Source organism: Bombus huntii, chromosome 6 (assembly GCF_024542735.1).
Source record: "Bombus huntii isolate Logan2020A chromosome 6, iyBomHunt1.1, whole genome shotgun sequence".
NCBI lineage: Eukaryota > Metazoa > Arthropoda > Insecta > Hymenoptera > Apidae > Bombus > Bombus huntii.
Genome location: NC_066243.1, coordinates 5,657,735 through 5,681,430, shown reverse-complemented (window position 1 = coordinate 5,681,430; position 23,696 = coordinate 5,657,735). Strand labels below are relative to the sequence as shown.

The following is a 23,696-nucleotide window of genomic DNA, read 5'->3' as shown; positions in this document are numbered from 1 at the left end:
AACCCGGCGTGTGTCAAATGCGCAGAAAAGCACCTAACAGCGAACTGTCCACACACGGAAAAAATAAACGACGCATAATGCTACAATTGCGGTGGAAATCACCCAGCGAGTTACAAAGGCTGTCTAGTAAGAAAGCAACTTCAAGGCAAACGTTTTCCGCCGCTTCGTAACAGGACACATAACAAACTTCACACGCAACAGGACAACACAGAACCTACGTCAACACCAAAAACACAGCACGCAAGGAACAATAACCACACTAACACCAATACCGCTAGAAACCGAAGCTACGCGGAAGTAGTCAACCGGTCGTCACCCTTAGACAATCAAGAACAGAACAACCACAGCAACGACGCTATAAAAATCAAAGAGTTAATAAAACATTCCATAAAAAACATCGAAATACTCACAAAAATGATAAGCGACCAAAACGAACTCCTCAGACAGCAAACACAGCAGATAACAGTCATGTTACAATTACTTACTAACATGATGAGCAAAAAATAAAAATAGACACGCTTAAAATAGCAGCCTGGAACTCTAACGGCCTACAACAAAGGGCCCTAGAAACTAAAACATTCCTGTATAGCAATAACATCGATATATTACACTTCTCAGAAACACACCTCACAATAAAAAGCTACATAAAAATACCGCACTACACCATATACAACACAAAGGAGGGCCGCACACACGGAGGGACGGCAGTAGTAATAAAAACGACATTAAAAATCACCTACACAGCCAGGTCAGTAAAGAACATATAGAAGCAACCACCGTTACCGTACAGACTAACAGCAGCCAACTCCAGATCACCAATTCGGATTCAGAAACAAACACTCCACAATAGAACAAACGCACAGACTCAATGAAATCCTACAGGCGCTGGAAACAAAACAATACTGCACAGCACTCTTTATGGACATCGAAAAAGCATTCGATAAAATAAACCACACTAGCCTACTTCAATCAATCAGGAAACAGTTCCCGGGGCAGATATACCAATTAATCAAATCATACTTAAGCAGCAGGACCTTCATAGTAAAAATCAAAGACACATACTCTGAAGTTAAAAAAATCAAGGCAGGATTTCCGCAAGGAAGCGTCCTAGGACCAATTTTATACACATTATACACGGCCAACATACCAACAACTAACAATAGCAAAATACTGAGATTCGCGGATGACACAGCTGTACTAGTCAGGCACACTAACCCTGCAACAGCAGTTACATTACTATAAGAACATATCACAAAAATAGAAAAGTGGCTTCAAGCAAAAGAAATTAAAACAAACCCCGATAAATGCAAACACATTACATTCACACTGCGAAAACAGAAACCACCAAACATTGTACTAAACGGCACACACATAATACAAACAAGGCAAATCAAATACCTAGGACTCCACTTACATACACGACTCACATGGAAACAGCATATTAAAGCAACAGTAGACAAAATACAGATGGCAAGGAGACAAGTGTACTGGCTAACAAGTCGAAAATCTAAACTAAGCATAGAAAGCAAACTAAAAATATATAAAATGGTCATAAAACCAATCTGGACGTACGGAATACCACTATGGGGAACAACAGCAATGAGCCATACAAGCAAAATAGAGACAATGCAAGCTAAAATTCTTAGAACAATAATACACGCCCCATGGTACGTTAGAAACGAGGACGGAATGACCTGGGAATACCAACGGTCCAGGAGGAGATTAGCAAATGTGCAAAAAGGTACAGAGAAAGAATAGCAATGCACCCGAACCGGCTGGCAGCGGAAACGATCAACACATGAAGCATAGAAAGAAGATTAAAAAGGAAACACCCAACAGATCTCACAAAGGATATAACCTAACGAACACGAAGATGGTGCCCCACTTGGGGTAGCCACCCACATAATAATCAAACAGCCAAAAAATTCTACCAAATGTCCAAATCGGACAAATTGTGAATGTAAAGCTAAATAAAAAAAAGTTAAGCTATTGCTCAGCTACTCCTTTTTTATCGCGAATTTTACGTGATGACAGCATCGTCACCGAACTTCACTGGTTCTACGATTACAGTCAACGATTAGTCAATGTCTCTACACTGGGTTCACTACTTTAACTCAGTCAACATATATTCATTAACTATTAACTACTTTCATCATTCATATAATTAACATATGTGTCGGGTTTACATTAGAATTATGGTTAGGGGCGTGAATCGAATCGTCGTTTGGATTACACATTGTCGTTATGCAATAGAGAAGACATTGACTAGTGCAAATACGATTATTACAGAATTGGACAAGTAACTGTGGTAATTATTATAGATACTCGAAGATATAGAAACTAATGACAATGATTCTAGGTTCAATAACGAATCCGCGGTCAACGGGATGATAGATGTACGTGCGCACAAAATCTAAGTCGGACTCTTTGTTAAAACGTGGTGTATCCACCGAGCGTACAGACACTAAGTAACTCGCTAATACGACCTCACGAGAGAATGACGAGAGAGACGTTAATACAAATTCTCCGTCTCCGATGATGCTGCAGAGGAAAACTATGATGGGGTGTGTCTAAGGACACGAGATTGTCACGTAAAATAACAAAATAAAAAAGGAATTTGAGGTAAAAAATAAAAAAAGAGAACTTTATTTTTTTTCTAACATCAATACACTTTACAATTTACTTCCGAACTCTAGGCGTGACTTTCTAAGACTGACTCTTATGATTTTACTTTCGATCGGATCCGATTACTTTCTTTTGTCATCCCTCAACATCCCCACCGTCCATGCATTTGCTAGGCGATCGTTGCCACGTGCTCTTTCTTCTAGAACCTTCGGTGGAAGGACCGTTGGGATGTTGATGGTTCATTAGGCACTTCAGCGATATACATTGTCGCCGAGTGCCGCCACATCTTTATCTCTATCGTCAGTCCGTCGGATTTGAAGTATGCCGGTCGTGACATACCCCCCTGGTTAGATTGATCTTGGTCCTCTAAGATCGTAGTAGAATGGAATTATTTAAATGTAGATCAAAGGATATGTTTACGCTTTTTTTCAGGGATCGCTATGAATTGATTTTCTGCATGTGATGGTACAAAAGTTATTTCGTTAATCTTAAATATAGCAATTTTACAATATTTGTTAGTGTTCGAGAAGCTAATAATTTCAGAGGCGTAATCATGTTGTAGTTTTCGATCGTGAATTGGTTGGGTTTGTATACAAAGCGTAATTCCTATCCCGTGAATTTAAGGCAACTAATTAAGGGTATTGTTACTAGTGCTAGGGTCAGCATTATCCTGAAAAAAGTACGCTTTCAATCGGTTATCTTTTTCTTAGCATTGTCGATAGAAATAATGTAATAAGGAGTTTTCACATCGTTAATCCTGTAGGGTCCTAATCATTCAATGTCCAACTTATCTCTTTTATGGTCGTTGTGAATTAAAACAAAGTCTCCTTTCCTAAACACAGTCTGAGTTTTAACAATCTTTCTTTCTTGGTCTCGCTTGTATCGTTGCTTATTCTGAATAAGTGTTTTGTGAGCTGTTTCCCAATATTTATTCAACTGTTTTTGCCAAATTGAGTACATATCATCATAGGTAAGTGTGGGAAATTTGGATATTGCGGAAGGTAAGTTAGCTTTTCGCCCAAAGGTCAATTCAAAGGGAGAGAATCCTGTTCCTTCATGTTTCGCGGTGTTGTACCCTAAACAAATGAAATTAAGTACTTCATCCCATTCTTTGTCATTGTCGTGTAATGCAGTACGAATTAAATCTTTAACTGAGGTATGCGTTCTTTCGAGGGATCCGTTACTTTGTGGGTGAAATGAAGTTGTTTTGATGTGTTTGATTTTAAAAGCTTCTTCAAATTTCGTCATTAAATCACTAACAAAATTTTGTCCCTGATCTGTTAGGATCGTTTTTGGTGCCGAAAATATGTAAATGTAGTGTTCAATGAGCGCGTTAATTATGGATTCAGTTCGTTGCGTTTTAAGGGGAACTAGTATCAGATATTTCGTAAGTTCATCGTGTATTGAAAGTATGTATTGGTTTCCGCGTTTGGTTTTCGTCATCGGTCCTATGATGTCCATAGCGATTTTGTCGTTAGGGTTAAGTGGCGTGTCTGAGATTTGTGGGGATTCTTTGGGTCTGATACGTGTTAGTTTCTCCTTTCGACACGTGTCGCATGTTTTCACAAAGTTTTCTACTCTTTCTAAAAGTCCGGAAATTTTGAATTTATCCTTGATCCGTTGATTGATTTTCTGTATCCCTAAATGTCCTACGGTGTCGTTATGGTTTTCCTTTATTGCTTGTATTATTTCGTTTTCGTCTAGTTTTAAGATGGAATTAGATGCATAAGTAATTTTCTTGTACGTGTCGTTAAAATATATTAGCATGAGTTTAATCTGTGTTTTCTCTAATTCAGTGAAGTCGTTATTTCCTATGCCGATTTTTGTTGTATCTTTAAGAATTTTGTAAAGTCTTCTGATCCAAAGTGTCTCGTCGTATTCTCCTAAGTCGTTTCGAGTTAATTGGTAAAATGTTTGGTCATTTGGTTTAATTTCTAAGAGTTTCGGATTCTCGTTGTTGTCTTTCCATGCGTTGAATGAATTAGTGTGATCAATTACTAGGTCGAGGTTAACTACTTCGTCGCGAGTTACTGCGTGAACTCTAGATAAAGCGTCTGCAGCTGTGTTATCTTTACCCTTTGTATATTCGATTTCATAGTCATATTCTTCGAGTCTAAGTCTCCAACGAATCAGTCTGCTAGAAGGGTCTTTGCAATTTTGTAGCCACTTAAGAGCTTGGTGGTCGGTTCGAATAATGACGCGTCGTCCTAACAAATATTGTCTTAATCTTTTCACGGCTCATACGATGGCTAAGAGTTCCTTTTCTGTCGTGGTATAGTTTCGTCCGTAGTTTCGAATAAATTTGCGGTAATAACCTGCTAAACCTAAGAATGATTTCATGTCCGTGGCATTGCGGGGTAATCGAAAGTTTTTTGCAGCGTCTAATTTCTTGGGGTTTGGTTTGACTCCTTCGGATGAAACTACATGGCCTAAGTATTCTAATTCCGGTTTTACGAATTCACATTTGTCCGGTTGCAATTTAAGTCCTAATTCTCTGAGTCTCTGAAATACTATCGCGAGGTTTTCGTTATGTTCTTGAATCGTTTTTCCGAATATCACTATGTCATCCAAATAAACAAAGCAGTATTTTCCTACAAGTCCAGCTAAGGCTCTGTCCATTAATCTTTGAAAGGTAGCGGGTGCGTTTTTAAGTCCGAATGGCATTCGATTGAAATGAAAATGCCCTTGCGGTGTCGAAAAAGCGGTATATTTTTTAGATTTCTCGTTCATTGGAATTTGATGGAATCCTGAGGATAAATCAAGCGCCGAAAAGAATTTTGCGTTTCCTAGTTGTGTTAAAATGTCGTCTATATCAGGTAAAGGGTAAGCGTCTTGTTCTGTGAGTTCATTTAGTTTCCTGAAATCGATAACTATCCTCCATTTCTGTTTTCCTGAGGCGTCTAATTTTTTCGGAACTACCCATACCGGAGAGTTATAAGGGGATTCGGATTCTTCTATAATATTTTTCTTCAACATGTCTCCTATTTGTCGCGAAATCTCGTCACGGTGACATTCCGGTGGTCTATACGATCGTGTGTTAATAATTTTGTCTTTGGTTAACGAAATTGTGTGCTGAGTTAAATTAGTACAGGGTAAAAGATCGGTTTCTAAATTAAAGATGTCAATATAATGAAGGATAATCTTTTCGATGGTTTCACGGATTGGTTTTTCAATGTGATCTGTTCTCACTAGACTTTTTAGTTTTGATACGTTGGAAAAGTCATGAGAATTTTGAATATTGCTAGAAATTTCAACGTTTTGCTCACCAGTGTTGATAAAACATACTTTAGTTGGTTTGCCTTCCAAATAGATTGTTTGAACTCTGTTTTCTCCAGGAGTCAAATGTATTGGTTTCTGAAATAAAATGGTTTTGTCGTTTAATCGGATTTTGTCATTGGATATTGAATAGTTATACTTCTCTAAACATGGTAGCCCAATGATTCCGTCTTCGATAATAGGGAAATTGTTCGGTACTATGTGAAAAATGTGATTTTGTCCAAAAATTCGTTTCGTTACGTATTCGTTAGTTTCGTATTTGTCTCGTCCCATAGAAGATTTTTGTTTAGGCCCTATTTGTATCGCGTTGACAGTTTTGTTACGTTTCACCAGGTTTATCCCTGCTCCTGTGTCGACCAGAAATACTCGCTCTTCGGTTCGGGTTGACAAAGGTATTGCGAGTAATCTTCCCGTGGCGATGTTGACTCGTATGTCTCGTACGGTTCGTCCATCTCCTGGTTCGATGTTGTTTCTTGTATTTCGTCCCATTCCTGGACTGCCTGAATTCTTGCGGGTGGTCGATCGCGCTGGCTCGGTGGTAGAAAATTTTGACACTTGTTGGCAATGTGTCCCAGCTTTCCGCACTTGAAGCACTTCATCTGTGCGCGTTCAGCAGGTGATCTATTTTCTACTTGGTTAAATGTAGCAGGTTTCTGAGCTACTGGCGTGTTAGGCGATCTTGATGGTACATTAGATCGTCTTACCTGCATATGCTGGTTGTCGGGGCGATTACTAACCGAAGGTAAGCGATTACATGACCAATTAGGTTGTCGTTCTTCTCGCAAGTAGCGTTCTACATCGGCTGCCTTTTTTTCAGCTTCCGGAAGATTCAAGGGTTCACTGCTTAATAGTATTCGCCCTATGTCGCGTCTGAGTCCCTTTAGGTACACACGAACAGTCTTCTTCGTGATTTCTTCAGTCATAATTTTACGTGTTAGTGGTTGTGGGTACTCATTGGTTACTGCGTACAGCAAACGGTTGAGTATTCTTCTAAACCGAATATTAAAACTTTGCACTGATTCCTCGCGTCCCTGTCTCAACTCTCGTAATTGTTCTTGGTACTCATCCGAAGTCACTTGTGCTGCTAAGTTATTTCTCAGTGCGTCGTACAGATCACCGTAACACTCAATAGGAATGTTGCGAATACTTTGGGCTGCTTTCCCCACGATTTTTTCCACTTTTATTGCTTTTAGCAATAGATCTTGCTCCATACAGCGATCCTTCATACTTCTCACTTCTTTGATGAAGTCTTCAACTCCTACATCATCATCTCCGTTGAGCGTTGGGATGTAGCGTATTGCATCCTTAGCTCGTAGAGTGGGAGGAGCGGGCGGAAAATAGCCTCTTTCTTCCACCTCGGGTTGTTCGATGTCGAGATGGACAGGTGGGGTGTCTGGAGCTACTAACCCTGACAGTTTGCGTGCTTTTGCCATATTCACGGTGCGATTGATTGCTGTCGACGCACTTTCAATGTCTTCGGTGATAATGGAAGCAAATTCATCGGTCGCAGGGGATCCGAACCCAGTCCGTAGCGCTGCGACGGTTTTCCCGAGATTCTCGATTTCTGCTGCCCTGTGTCTGTTCTCTTCGTCATTTTGCATAGACAAACGTAACATTTCCTCTCGTAAAAGGGCAATGTTCTCGTTCTGTTTTTGAATACTGTCCCATATTGCTCGCAACATTGGGTCAGTTGAGGTTGAAGTTTGAGATTCGTTTGCCTTAGACATTATTGCGCTGATTTATAATTTTCAGACGAAGACGAGTCTTGGCTACTGAAGCTAAATTTTCTTTCACGGTAACGTACAAAGGAATTCAGTTTACCTTTTATTGTTACTTCACTTGGTTCGTGATAGTTACTTTGTTGTTGCGGATGACCGTAGTCCCAAATAATTCGATCTTCCGTAGATGATGAATGTCTTTTGGTTTCCGAACAAACACTTTTCACTATCCTGGCAGGATCGCCAAAATGTCACGTAAAATAACAAAATAAAAAAAGGAATTTGAGGTAAAAAATAAAAAAAAAGAAAACTTTATTTTTTTTCTAACATCAATACACTTTACAATTTACTTCCGAACTCTAGGCGTGACTTTCTAAGACTGACTCTTATGATTTTACTTTCGATCGGATCCGATTACTTTCTTTTGTCATCCCTCAACATCCCCACCGTCCATGCATTTGCTAGGCGTCCGCGATCGTTGCCACGTGCTCTTTCTTCTAGAACCTTCGGTGGAAGGACCGTTGGGATGTTGATGGTTCATTAGGCACTTCAGCGATATATATTGTCGCCGAGTGCCGCCACATCTTTATCTCTATCGTCAGTCCGTCGGATTTGAAGTATGCCGGTCGTGACAAGATCATCGGGTTCGTCGAGGACAGCCTTCGTTCAGAAGGTGGGGGAAATTGACGTTGCTGCTAATTGGTGAATCTCCGTATCGGTGGTTAGAAAAAGATGCTAGTCGCCCTCGAAGGAAAGTTGCTAGTGGGAGACGCCGTTCGTTGAAAAATAGGTCTCTCCTATCTATCCTAAATCTTAAGATTTATAACGGGCCCTCAGGCTAGCTGAACATGTACTGCGGAGACGCATCAACATCTGGCAATCATCTTACTCGAAGAATAGGGTCTGCGTGTGGCGAGTATCCAAAATTCCAAAGGCTCCGGTGGTCTTTTCATCTCCGACATATATATGTCGGAGATGAAAGGAAAGCCGAAGCCTTTCCTTGGAAATTTTGGGAACATCCTCTAGTACTTTAGCTTAGATTTTATCATAGCTGTAATTGTTCAAGACTTGTGATAGCGAGATTGGGTTCGAGATGACAATTGGCCGTCGAACGTAGACACGGTCACGGGATAGACGTTTTGCCTAACGGAGGTCTGGAGTGGTTGTATGGGTTTTCCAAGAAGTGTGGTTGTGGCGGCATGCGGCCTCAAGAGCGGGCCTAGCCACGTGTGAGGTTGCCTCGGAGGTGCCGATACAATGGGACATACATTGTATCAATAATCAAACTCCAGGCAGAAACTGCCTAGCAACGGCGTTTGGAACTTTCTCGATGCTTCTGTCACGTAAAATAACACAAGAGAAAAACTACAAAAAAAAAAAAGAAAATAGAAAAAAAACTTTATTTTTCTTCCAACACAATTCACAATTTTTCTTCCGAGCTCTAGGCGTAACCTTTTAACACTGATTCTTACAACTCGACTTCCGATCAGATTCGGTTATTTGTCTTTTGTCACCCTCAATATCCCCACTATCCTTGAGTTTGTTAGGCATCCGCGATCGCCGCCACGCACGCCTTCTCCTCGAATATTCGACGGAAGGATCGTTGGGATATTGATGGCTCATTAGGCACTTCGGCGATATACATTGTCACCGAGTGTCGCCACATCTTTATCTCCGATTTTAAAGTGAGCCGGTCGTGACAGCGGCCTGGTCTCTGATGTGGATTGACGTTACACTTCCAACGAGTGCGTATCGAACTCCTGGCAGAGGCTGCCTAGCAACGGGCGTTTGGAACCTTCTTAATGTTTCCAAACGAGTATAGAAAACAAAATGCAATCGTACAGCGAGAAAAATCTCCACGAGGCTGGCATTTGTGCGATTGCCTTGGAGAGTGACATATCGAGCATTTTCGTCAATCGTATTTTGCGCCTAAGATTATTTTACGCTTAGTAAAGAGTTATCTCGTTGACCGTGGATTCGTTTGAACCCGAAAACATTGTTAATAGTGTTCATTAAATTTATTATTCGTAAATCATGTTATTCATTAAACTTACTACTCGTTAAGCTTATTATTCATTAGACTTATTATCTGTTAAACTTAATTATTCGTACAATTTATTATTCACTAACTTCATTGTTCATCAAACTTATTATTCATTAGACTTATTATTTGTTAAGCTTTATGATAGTTTTGTATATACGTGTAAATATAATTTCGGCTTTGTGAAACGATGGCTAATCCACGCGAAGAGTTGTTACGCGCCCAAAATTCCGATCTTAACCCTACATATATATACGTAACGAGCGTAAGCATTTTGTCTACAAGTTGTTGGAATAAAGAGTACATCATAACCTGTTACCTCAGCGTTATAATTAATTCAACTATCTCTATTATCCTAAACGAAATGGGGAATCGATCAGTTTCGTGGCGTCCATTGTGTATCGTAACCGGAATTTACGACTCCCGTTAACGCGCTTCTTGAGATCGCGTTTCTCCGTAAACGATCGAATAAACACAACCACTGCAAATAATTCTACGTGGAATTGAGCATCTCTGGCAGTGTTTACATCTCTTTTAGTCGCTAGTGGCAATCTCCCCTTGTAAGGTCCGTATTTCCAAAAATCATTTCTTATTCCATGCCTACGTCTTAAAAGACGTACACTCTCTAATTTTCACGGGTTTTACAGTAGTTTCAGCTGGGTATTGACGATCAGTCAATCAGTCGCTTTTGCATTATACTATATAGGGGAGAGTTATGTAGTAGCGACCATTCAAAATTCTTTTTGTTATCCCTTGGGCTAGAGTCGGTAAAAAGAAAAATTTCAAAAATGAGTTGTAATATAAATGAAATTTAATAAAAGGAGAGAAATTAATTTTGAGAAAATAACTTTTAATACTCAGAATATCAACGTAACGCTTAACGTATCAGAACAACGAAAACAGTGGAATAAACAATATGGTACCGAAATATGTCACACAAAATTGTTATATTTATTTATTTATTCAAACAAAATGCTAATATCTAGTGAAAACAGTCAGAACTACTTTTGGCGGTATTGCACGGCTTTTCCCTATATACATAACTGTATATATCCCCTGTGTAAATAACAGATATTTTTTACAGCCTCGCATATACAGTTAGTTTATAAACAGAAGATAAGCAGCCTGCGACCGTCAAAAAATACTGACGGAGAAGACAAAAATACACTGTAATGATTTTGACTATATAGAGAAACTATATAGAAAAAAATTGTCCAAGGTATTGAGCTTCATAACATACTCAAAAATCATCAAAATCGGAGAGGGCATAACGTTTCTATAGGTTTATCAAAAGTTAAACAAAAAATTATTTAATAATGTCGTGAATATTTAGAGAACATATTTTACATGTTCTTTATATTTTGCCGATAGCAATGGATGAATAAAAGTACAGCGCAATGGAGAAAACGGATATTGTTGCGTCGTGCAACACTACCTGGACCCGGCCATACACCGCGGGCTAGACAGACCCCGTCATAAATCCCAATAATTTGCTTGTTAAGGCCCTTCAGACCGAACAAATATCTTTTGCTAAAACACTTTCTAAGGACTATTGTCTACCATGGCTGGACAAGGGAAAGTTGGGTTTTCCCACGTACGATGCTTCCTAATAGCAACTTTTTATCAAGGGCAGCTAAGACCCTTCCTAGTCCACCAACATTCGTTTAACTAATTAACAACAAATCCGATGGTTCCGTGCGCTAGACACACCCATCCTTAGTTTTCCTCCGCTACAGCATCGTCACCGAACATCACTGATTCTTCAACCGTCAAATATATAACATCCTTCGACCGGGTCTACACCCGAAGATCAGTCACTCACTTATCTTATACATACGCACCAGCGTAACTATCTTCCTCACAAAGTTGTTGGAATAAACTGTCATTCATACCTTGTTACATCAGTGTCATATTCAATTAACCACCTCTATTATCCTAATCGAAATAGGGGATCGATCATTTCATGGCGTCCATTATCTAATCGTGACGGGAATTTACGACTCCCGTTGGCGTGCTTCTTCGCGATCGCGTCTCTCCGCGAGTGGTCGAAACAGATATTTTCTCCATTCTTCTCGAACGGCCGGGGATCTGTTCAATGTCTTGCGTGGTAGTATACGAGGTATGCGTGTGATGCAACAAAGATCAAATTTCAGAAAACCTGAGCGATAAGTACGACGTTCTTGGATCGCACAGGTATCTCCTAGAATGCGGTTATTGAGAATAGTGTGTTTGTTTCGTGTCGTGATAGATCGCATGATTTATCGGTTGCGCGTCATACAGCTGCGATCTAGGTTAAGGAAGTTTATTCATGCAAAGGCATATTTTTGTCGAGTTTTAATTATTAATGACTAAAAAAACAAAGCCAGAACACAATTTTTTATCCTAGATTTTTATCTTATTTTGATTTCAACAATCGTCCTGTAAGTTTTGTTGCATCTGTAGCCGAACACCTTGTATGTATTACACTAACTGTATACTAACAGTGTTCGGCTATAGGTACTAAAAATTATAAGGGGTGATTTTTTAGGGTTGATTTGAAGGTGAAAAATTGCGCCTACGGCTGTCTTTTAGTTATTGACAACTTAAGATTGGCCGAAATAACCAATTACTCATTATATGATGTAGTAAGTATGGCGAGTAATTATAATTACTCATTGAAATCCATAACAGCATATCGAAAACTGTCTGATGGAATTTTTAACTAGAGAAGATAGTCTTTCCTCTAAGTTTTTATTTCATAGATACTTAATGAACAAGAGTACATATAAACAATGTTTACACAAAGTTTACATATGCACTACAACTTTCCTGTCGGAAAATGTTCACAGAAAAATCACATACGTATTAAATATTCTTGGGGTGCTATTGAATGTGGTTGTATGTTGTCTTGCATGAACCACGCACATTTTCCAACACAAATTATTGATCATTACATATTACGAAATTCACATACATACATATGAATTAAAATATGAAGTAAACAAAACCAAAAATGTTATTTAAACATATGTTCGAAGGATTAATTAAGGCATCGTTTTATGGACTAATGTATAATAATATACATTAATGTACAATCACATGAAAAATTATATTTATCGCATTGAATAGCTCTTGCAAGTTTTCGTTTTTGTTGTCCAAATGATACTATCCTTGAAAGTCGTTCGCTTTTAGCGAAAGTCGCTTTTAAAGGAAATACCTCAGATATCGTGATTGTCCTTGGCTAATTTCGAGAAAATTATACAAAGAAAATGACAGCGTTGGCGAAAAGTATCGTAATTTTTTCTTCCTGAATGCATTCACCACTACTTATTATGTTTCTACGATTCATCACGATGTTTTACTAGTTTGTTATGTTTCATGGATTTCAGAAATTTGGTAAGAAGGTAAAACAATTCTGGAAGGACAGAATCATTTCGATAACCAAAGAGAAACGTTAGGAGAACTGTATAAATATAAAGTTGGAGTTAATTATATTTTTAATATAGTTTTAAGTCATTCTGTTGTAGATTTTTTGGGGCCTACCTATTTTTAGTATTTTGACCTTTTTTATTTCCGTTACTTTTCTATTCTTTGTTATTTTTTTAATGTCTTTTGCTTGATTCCAACGCGAGTGATTTGGCAGTGCAGAGTGTAGTGTGTACAGTGCGCGTTGTATATGTCGTACTTATTGTGTACAATGTTTACAAAGAAACAGAAGTTATATTGAGCATTTACTGTTGTTTCGACCATTCGAGGGGAGACGCGATCGCGAGGAAGCACGTCAACGGGAGTCGTAAATTCTCGTTACGATTGGATAATCGACGCCGCGAAGTGATCGATCCCCTGATTTCGTTTGCGATAATAGGGGTGGTTAAACTGATTTTACACTGACTTAACGAATACAATTAATGTTTATTCCAACAAATTCTTAACTAGAAATGTATAATTAATTCGATTGATAGCTAGAATAACAAGGTGTTGTACGCAACACACGCTTAGATGTTGAAGGTTCAAAAAACGTATAAAGACTGACTTTCTGTAACGATTATGCAGCGGAGGACACTTGCGATGGGTGGGTCTAATGATGCGAGAAAAGCTGATTTGTTAAGATCAAGTTCTTGTTGGGAGAGTGAGGGAAGGACTTCTCTGGTAATAGGTTAATTTTCTGGATTGGTGTGGAAGAATGGTGGAAGGGTGTTAACCGCCCCGAGAGAAAGTTGCTAGTGTAAAACATCGTACATGAGAAAAAAACTTCTCCTATCTTTCCGTAGATTGATATTTTCGTTACGATTTCTCTGTGAACGGTCTGGACACTCTAATTCTTCTGTGGTGCATGTATGAACATAGTATAAACATTATTAATATGTGCTTCATTTATTAATTATTTATGAAGGTATAGGATTAGAGGAAACATTAATACCCTCTATTCGGAAATTCGATAGAGTGGTTTCCGTTATGCCACTATGGATTTCTATGCATAAATATGTTTTATGTTTAATCTTCGATTGCCTTTATGAAATATCGCGCAGGCTGGTTTACATCACTGCATGATAGTCTTCTTCTCTACGACTTGTACTGAGCTGCTGCCCATGTATCGTTCAATTTGAGGATTGCTGTGCACCTTACTGTTCGAGTTGACCTATTTTCGTTCGTGTGCGGAGGTTTGCCAGCGCACAGAGACATTTCAGCCGATTTTGAATTGTTAATAATTGAAAAGCAATACCGAAAACGCAACTCTTTTATTCTTGATTTTTGTTTTATTTTAGCTTTTCGTCCCTCAAATATCTTTGTAACTGTAGTCGAACTGCCTGTATATACATTAGTATACAATATTAGATACTCATCTAACATTCAAGACTTTGAAATCTATCAGGGCTTTCGAAATTTATTGAAACTTTAAAGATTTAAACCTGGCAAAGTTACATATGTAGAATTATCCATTTAAGTCAGAACTTGTTACATGTACGCTTAGTACTAGAATCAAATGTCGCGAGCTACGAGCTATTGCTAGAAGTATAATTAGGCGAGAACACAGAGCAGTTTGGTTTCGCCGAAGAACTTCAAATTTTACGCCAAAATAAGGAGGAGACAAAAAGCTAAGAAAGCGATCCTCGCGGTTTCGCCCGACAATTTCATGTTACTGCACGCTACCGAAGCTTCGAAGCAAGCAAGCACACTCGATTCTGTTACCACATGTAGCTCAATTTTATTTTTTAAGTAAATGATATTTTGGATTATGATTACCTAAAATGTAATTACAATGTAATTTGTTTTATTTAAAATCGCATTAAACTGCCAGAGTTCTTTGTTAATTACAATGAAATTGTTTATATTCTTACAAATATCGAGGTCCTTCTTCTATAATATTTCGTTCGTACATCGTACATTGTACATAAAAATTTATTCACATTCATTTTCTACAAATTGATCACTGTTACTTAATTTTAGATCGCTTTGCCGTAAATAAGTCGAGTGTAAGGATGGGAAATAAAGAAAGCAATTAAGATACCCGACATATCGCAGAATTCATATTTAGGAAGTAAAAAAAATAGAAATTAGTGTAACTTTCGCACGGCAGTGCTCAGAGTCTGTTCGGATTTTTTTTCTTTTTTTTTTTTTTTTATTTAAATTTTATAATTTGTCCGGTAGGACATTTGGTAAAATATTATAGCGGTATCCTAGTATAGCATGTGGGTGGCTACCCCCAGCCGGGTAGTACCATCATCGTGTTTGTTAGGTTACGTCCTTTGTGAGATCTGTTGGGTGTTTCCTTTTTAATCTTCTTTTTATGCTTGATGTGTCGACCGTTTCCGCTGCCAGCCGATTTGGGTACGTTGCTATTCTTTCTCTGTACCTTTTTGCACATTTGCTAATCTCCTCCTGGACCGTTGGTATTCTCAGGTCTTTCCGAATGTCCTCGTTTCTAACGTACCATGGCGCGTTTACTACTGTTCGGAGTATTTTAGATTGCGTTGCCTCTATTTTGATTATATGGCTCATTGCTGCTGTTCCCCATAGTGCTATTCCGTACGTCCAGATTGGTTTTATGACCATTTTATATATTTTTAGTTTGTTTTCTATGCTTAGTTTGGATTTTCGACTTGTTAGCCAGTACATTTGTCTCCTTGCCATCTGTATTTTGTCTACTGTTGCTTTAATATGCTGTTTCCATGTGAGTCGTGTATCTAAGTGGAGTCCTAAGTATTTGATTTGCCTTGTTTGTATTATGTGTGTGCCGTTTAGTACAATGTTTGGTGGTTTCTGTTTTCGCAGTGTGAATGTAGTGTGTTTGCATTTATCGGGGTTTGCTTTAATTTCTTTTGCTCGAAGCCACTTTTCTATTTTTGTGATATGTTCTTGTAGTAATGTAACTGCTGTTGCAGGGTTAGCGTGCCTGACTAGTACAGCTGTGTCATCAGCGAATGTCAGTATTTTGCTATTGTTAGTTGTTGGTATGTTGGCCGTGTATAATGTGTATAAAATTGGTCCTAGGAAGCTTCCTTGCGGAACTCCTGCCTTGATTTCTTTAACTTCAGAGTATGTGTCTTTAATTTTTACTATGAAGGTTCTGCTGCTTAAGTATGATTTGATTAATTGGTATATCTGCCCCGGGAACTGTTTCCTGATTGATTGAAGTAGGCTAGTGTGGTTTATTTTATCGAATGCTTTTTCGATGTCCATGAAGAGTGCCGTGCAGTATTGTTTTGTTTCCAGCGCCTGTAAGATTTCATTGGCGAGTCTATGCGTTTGTTCTATTGTGGAGTGTTTGTTTCTCAATCCGAATTGGTGATCCTGTATTAGTTGATTCTTCTCTATTATGGGTTTTATTCGGTCGTAAATTATTTTCTCTATTATCTTAGAGAACACCAGAAGTAATGAGATTGGTCGGTAGGATTTGGTTTCGTGTGGGTCCTTGCCTGGTTTGGGTATCATTATGATTTGTGCCAGTTTCCAAGTTTTTGGGAAGTATTGTATTCTTAGTCTTGCGTTAACTATTATTGTGATTTGTCTTATCGCTTTTGGCGGAACGTTTTTCAAGATTTTGCCGTTAATTAGGTCGATTCCTGGTGCTTTATTATTTTTTGTTTTCTTAATTATGTTTCTGATTTCTTGTGCTGTTGCTTTGGGTATGGTGTAGTGTGATTGTCAGTTGGTGTACTAGTAGTTAGCGCATCCTCGTCCGTATGACTATTGTGGTTGCTGTTGTTGATGTTATGTGGGGTGAATGTGTTGCATAGGTGGTTGGAAAATTCTTCAGCTTACTCTTCGTTGCTTCTTGCCCATTTGTTATCTGCTCTTCTGATTGCTGGTACCATTTTTATTATCTTCTTTACTTTTTTTTTTTTTTGGTGCTTTCCATGGGGAGTAGTTGTAGTTCTCGTGAGCAGATAGTGACTCGATGAACTTTGTGAACTCGTTGTTGTTGTGCTCTTTTATTTTGTTTTTTATTTCTTTTGCGAGTTTGTTTAGCTGTTCTTTGTTTTCTTTCGTTCTGTGTTTTTGCCATTTTGCTTTTGCTTTTCTTTTTTCTCTAATTTTTTCGAGGATGTCTAGTGGTACTGTTTTTGTTTGTCTGTTGGTTATTTCAGGTATAGTGGTTGCCCTTGCGGCTTCTTGGATAGTTTCTGTGAATGTTGTTATTGCTTGATCGATGTGTTCAGGTGTTTTCAGTGGGATGTTGCAGCTGATTTTGCTCTCTATTATTTCTTTGAATATTTGCCATTTGGTGGTTCTATTGCGTAGCTTCTCTGTGTTGCTGTAAAGTATTGATTTGTTTCTGTATGTAATTATTAACGGCGTATGGTCGGAGGTAAGCTCGAGGCTGGGTGCTATGTTTAGTTTATTTGCGTTTAGTCCCTTTGTAACTGCAAAGTCTAGCAGGTCAGGTATTTTGCTCGGGTCTGTCGGCCAGTATGTCGGTCTTCCTGTGGATAATATATTGAGCTTATTATTTCTAATGTATTTTTCCAATGTTATGCCTCGAGGTGTGGTGATTCTTGATCCCCATAATGTGTGCTTTGAGTTATAGTCTCCCGCTGCAATATACCCTATTTGTCACCTAAGTGTCGGAAGTAGTCTTCCCACATTTGCGTTGTGATTTTGTGTCGCGGCGGTACGTATACTGCTGACAACTGCAGTTGGCTGCTGTTAGTCTGTACGGTAACGGTGGTTGCTTCTATATGTTCTTTACTGACCTGGCTGTGTAGGTGATTTTTAATGTCGTTTTTATTACTACTGCCGTCCCTCCGTGTGTGCGGCCCTCCTTTGTGTTGTATATGGTGTAGTGCGGTATTTTTATGTAGCTTTTTATTGTGAGGTGTGTTTCTGAGAAGTGTAATATATCGATGTTATTGCTATACAGGAATGTTTTAGTTTCTAGGGCCCTTTGTTGTAGGCCGTTAGAGTTCCAGGCTGCTATTTTAAGCGTGTCTATTTTTATTTTTTGCTCATCATGTTAGTAAGTAATTGTAACATGACTGTTATCTGCTGTGTTTGCTGTCTGAGGAGTTCGTTTTGGTCGCTTATCATTTTTGTGAGTATTTCGATGTTTTTTATGGAATGTTTTATTAACTCTTTGATTTTTATAGCGTCGTTGCTGTGGTTGTTCTGTTCTTGATTGTCTAAGGGTGACGACCGGTTGACTACTTCCGCGTAGCTTCGGTTTCTAGCGGTATTGGTGTTAGTGCGGTTATTGTTCCTTGCGTGCTGTGTTTTTGGTGTTGACGTAGGTTCTGTGTTGTCCTGTTGCGTGTGAAGATTGTTATGTGTCCTGTTACGAAGCGGCGGAAAACGTTTGCCTTGAAGTTGCTTTCTTACTAGACAGCCTTTGTAACTCGCTGGGTGATTTCCACCGCAATTGTAGCATTATGCGTCGTTTATTTTTTCCGTGTGTGGACAGTTCGCTGTTAGGTGCTTTTCTGCGCATTTGACACACGCCGGGTTTCTGTTGCAGTAGTTTTTTGTGTGTCCGTATTGTTGACACCGCATGCATTGTAGTATGTCTCTTTTATGTCTGGGTGGTTCGACTGTGATTATTGTGTTTGAGATTTTTTTAATTTCAAATATTTCGTTGTTGTTGCTTTTCGGTTCTAGCTCTATTAGGAATAGCGGTAGTGGTTGCTTAGTGTCAAATCTGGTTATATTGTTGATCGTTCTTACCTGGTGTCCGATCTTGGCCAATTCCTCGCATATTTTGTTTGTATTTATTTTTGGGTGTAGACCTCTGATTACTGCTTCGTAGCTCTTGTCGGATTTGGGTTGGTAAGTGTGATATCCAGCGTTTTTTTCCTTTAGCGCTTTAGTTACTTTTCTATAGGTTTCTGGGGTATTAGTTTGTACTTTTACCTGTTCCAGTTTGAGCTGTTTGATAGTGTAGTTTTCTTTTCCTGCCGTGCTGTTTAGCAGATCAATGAGGGAGTCTATTATTTTTGCGTCTATGTAGATTGGCGGTGGCTTAGGAGTGTGTGTTCTTGGTTTTTCTGTAGGGTCTGTGTCCATCTCTTCTGTCAGTGAGCTGAAGGAGCTTTGTGTAGGAATTTCTTGTAGCCATTGTTGTCTTTCTGTTTCTGTGGTCCTCCTATCGTTTGTGTTTGAGTTTATTTTTCCTTTTTTGCTGGGAGTTACAGTCTTCCAGCTTTCGTTATGTTGTGGTAGATCCTTGTTGGTATTGCTCTTTACGTCGTCTTCTTGTATTATTTCCATTTCTGTTTCTTTTGTATTTGAGCAGTCCTGTACTTCACTTGTTGTTTTAATTGGGCTCTGTTGGTCTACTGCCCTGTTTATAGTGTATGTTTCTCCTTTGTTTAGTATTCTTATTGATGGTATTTTTTCCATCCTTGATTGGTTCTGTTGCTCTACTTTTGTCGCACAATGTCGGAGGCACTATATTTTCCGTCCGCCTAGCTCGACTGCTCGGGCAGAACTGTGTTCGGACTTGTCGGCAAATGATAGAACTCATCAGTTCATCTACATCAGTATTCAATGTAATCTCAAAATATTGTGTCCGAACGAACATAAATGTCGTCTCCCGTGCTCTTGATCGAACCGTCCGTCTTTCGAGGGTGTGCCATGTTCAATATCATCTAGATTGTAAGAATTTCAACAATTTAACTAAAACAATCTTATAACAATAAAATAAACAATGTAAAAACTTTATTCTCTTTATTTTGGCGATTTATGGATAATTGCGTCACCGCCAGGCAAGTTACATCGGCAACTGCTTCGAGTGATCAGTTTCACTTCTAACATAAACAACCATTGTAGTGCGAGAGTTGTGTATTTTTACTTTTTAAAATTGATTTGTCTAAATATGAATTCTGTGAAGTGCCTTATCGTACCTTAATTAGTTTCCTCGTTCCTTATTCTTTCATTCCATGTATTCACAGCAGAACGATCCAAAATCAGGTAGTTTTTTTTATTATTTAATTTGTACTTTACAATTTGTCCAGCTGGACATTTGGTAAATAAATCAGGTAGTAACAGCGAATTTCTACAAAAAAATCACGCCGGCGCATACCACCGGTGGCTCACACCTGAATGTTCCATCAGACGCTGCATACCACGAAAAATATAGTTTATTCAGTAACTAGACAAAATTTCCATACAGTTGAAAATTTAAATAATGGAAATTTAACGCATATTAATTGAAGGAAAAACACGGTGTTTTATTTTGCGAGTCTTATCTTAACAAAATAAGTACAATGTTTGAATAAACAATAGTAGCGCCGCCAGAGGAAATAAAGCATGAATATGAGCGCCGCTCCACGACGAGAAACATAAATAGCAGTGCCGGCGTGAATATGTTAATACGTTGAAAATGGAAATTACCGAACGAGATAGGAAAAGGGCCTTAATGTTTGTAGGAGTGCGAATAATTTCATTGTACTTTGTTAATAACTCCGGCAGTTGAATGCAATTTTTAATAACAAATTTTAAAAATGATTGGAATTAAAAAGAAAAAATCGACCTATATGTGAGAATAGAATCAGGTGCGCTTCCTTACTTCGATTCTCGGGAGCGCACAAAATTCGTCGGATAAACACGAGGACCTCGCTTTCTCAGTGATCGTTTTTTCCTTATTGTGATATCAAATTTGAAGTTTTTCGGCGTCAATCAAGCCGTTGTGTGATCCCACCTAATTATATTTCGAACAATAGTTTATAAATGAAGAGCGACATTTGATTGTAATACCAAGAGTATATATTACACTGTTGCCGTTCTTAATGGTTGCTCGAGCGCAGATTCCGAGTTGAGTGGATAACCTTGTATACTTTATAGTATATAAAAGTATTGATTATTGTTTATAGTTATATTATAATAGTTGAATTGTTTAAAATTAATAGTTAGATTATTGTTTAGCACCGCTTATTGTTTATAGTTTTACATTTTATGAAGAGCTTCGAAATTTCCAAAATTTATGAAATTTTAAGTGTTTTAAACTGATGTCGAATCATATTCGAAGTGATTCGAATTTTTCGCTTTGCGTTCGGAGCGTTTCGAAGGATTTTAGGGCGCATCAGTGTCTATAATATAGGAGTAAAAGTTATATGAATAATACTTTTGAAATATAAAAACTGTGACAAATCAGACTATAATGATGTAGAATAAAATGTAATAAAGATTAAGTTATAATTGTTAATATCTTAAGAAAAATAATGAAAATACGTATATTCGTAACCTACAGAATACATCAGAAAGGAGTGAGCGTTTTAAATCTGAATATCTTTTTAACAGGTTTCCAGTGCTATTGCTTTGAGAGATTATTTGCTGTTACGAAGGAAATCTTTTGGTGATAATTTAAAAATTAAAAAGTTGTTTTATAAAAACATTGTTGTTCGTCGAATAACAATGCATACAAAAGTCAATATTGGAAAAACAATGCAAATAGTCAAAGAAGATCTAATACATTAATTTCCTTCTAATAATTGAATAATTAAATTTACTCTATTTATAACTTTTTTGTGTGAAGTAGGTAAAAAGTTATTTCACTTTTTATGGTCACGTTTTATGTATGTGTATAATATTTATGTACTATCTATGTTATATAAAACATTTTGAAATTTCATTAGCACTACCATCCAGTACTATTAGCTTCTACTATCATGATTATATAGATAAAATTTGAAACTAATCTGGAAATAGATATAGATATTACAACGTATTTATCATAAATGTATATTAAACAATAAATTAATATACAGCATGAATATTCATTATAACAGTATAGTTAGTATTCAATACAATCCTATTGAATAGTGAACTTTATTAATGTAACGGTTAAATGCGTTTAAGATCTTTGTGAAATAACCGCGCTAAATATCTTGTAATTGTAATATTATTGTTTTAAGTTTGTTTCGAACTGTACCAATATAATCACAATACACAAAATGTTTTGTATAACAGACATAATATATTCATAAAAATTTTGTACAAATGTGTGAATACGCTTGTGAGCAACTGTATCTGCGTTGTTGTATTCTTTTACATTGAATATTAAGAGAAAATGAATAAGAACTTACTTGAAAAGAGTCGTGCTTGATGAAACATATGAAAGTGTGAACAGCAATTTGACTCACACTCGTTACCGCGGAGAAAGATTTAGAGACAATGACCATATCGTCCAAATGTAAATAAATCGAATACATCAAAGGTAGAAGCATCATAATGGCACTAATAACGGTAGCTACCTGTAGAATTTTGAAACCAAAGACTTTATTCCTGCTGCTACCGACAGGAAGTGGCCAAGAGAAACACAAGGCTACGCTAAGCCAAGTAATGTAGATGACTTTCTCTGGTGTCATTCCTTTGCTTTATGAATTGAATAAAATACATGGAATCTAACTGATAGAACGATATACAGTAGATTCTTGGAAGTCAATTACACTGCTTTAAAAGCATCTATATAATCACAGAGGTTAGCTGCATACAATTGTTTTGTATCCACAAGAAGTTTAATAAATTATACTTAGCCAGCGTAGTACTTCGTGCCGATGTGTCGGTTAATAACTTCCCTCGATGTAATTATTGCGTTGTTAGCTGACTTGCAGATAGCAATTATTGGTTGCATTATATATTGACCTGACATATAGTATTGGACGGATGCAAAGGGAAGTTATCACGCAATAGAACTATAGTCGATCCAACGAAACGATGCAGTAAATATAAATAAGTGCACGTGGTTGACGCATGAGTAGAATACTATCGGTTCACAGGTTCTAGACCCTTGTGTATTAGAAAATAAGAAGGTACTTTTGTTGAAGCTATTTATGTTTTTTTCATACGTGCTTTACTTGATGATTTTGTAATATTTTTCCCTTCAGAATCAGAATTATTCGCAAATATTTTTATGTGAGTTAATTACCTACTAGAAAGAACTATAGAATGAAGGTACCAGTTCGTCCCTGAATATCGACAAGTGAAAATCGATTGGTAGCCACACGTGAACGTTTTGTTATTTGCTACCTCGTCTTGTTAGATGGACAATAGTCAGTAGAACCCGCCGTAGAATTAGATTATAAACGTAATAACTTCAAAAAGGAATGTAACTATTCAGTTACATAAGAAAAATGTGTCAGTTTAAATGCGTCAAATTTTTATAAATGCAACAAAATTTCTTTTATGGCAGGTCTCATTGATGTCATTTAAGTACGTGAAGAGATATGAGGCGGCCTTTTCCTATGTCGTCATTTAAAGAAAGCTTGTTGCAGACGAAATTGAGATATATATACTCGATCAGAAGTAAGTACAGTGATACAACAAATCAATAAATAAAATTTATTGATTTCTCGAGTCATGGTTGATATGATAAGGTCACATATTATGTAACGACGAATCACTTTTTCTGTTTTCCTCTAAATATGTTTGGTCGGTTTACTATAAATTAAATGAAATATAAAACACCTATTTAAAGTCCTTTCAAAAGTGCGCGATATAATATTTTATGTGTAATAATGTGCATTTGCTTTACACATTATGAACTACATACATTGTATCGAACAAATTAGTGTCATCATTTAAATATTAGTACATCGAACCCACAAATGATTAAATTTTCCAAA

At 37.6% G+C, this 23,696-nt stretch overlaps 1 protein-coding gene across 1 annotated transcript in view; it reads right to left on the bottom strand.

Moving 5' to 3' along the window:
- The window catches only part of LOC126866758 (odorant receptor 22c-like), a 36,342-nt gene extending 13,903 nt beyond the window's left edge, over nucleotides 1-22,439 (bottom strand). The window contains exon 1 of the mRNA XM_050620695.1: nucleotides 22,158-22,439. Coding sequence (XP_050476652.1) covers nucleotides 22,158-22,439 — 282 coding nt within the window. The remainder of the gene's footprint in view (nucleotides 1-22,157) is intronic.
- Nucleotides 22,440-23,696: the final 1,257 nt, after the last annotated feature.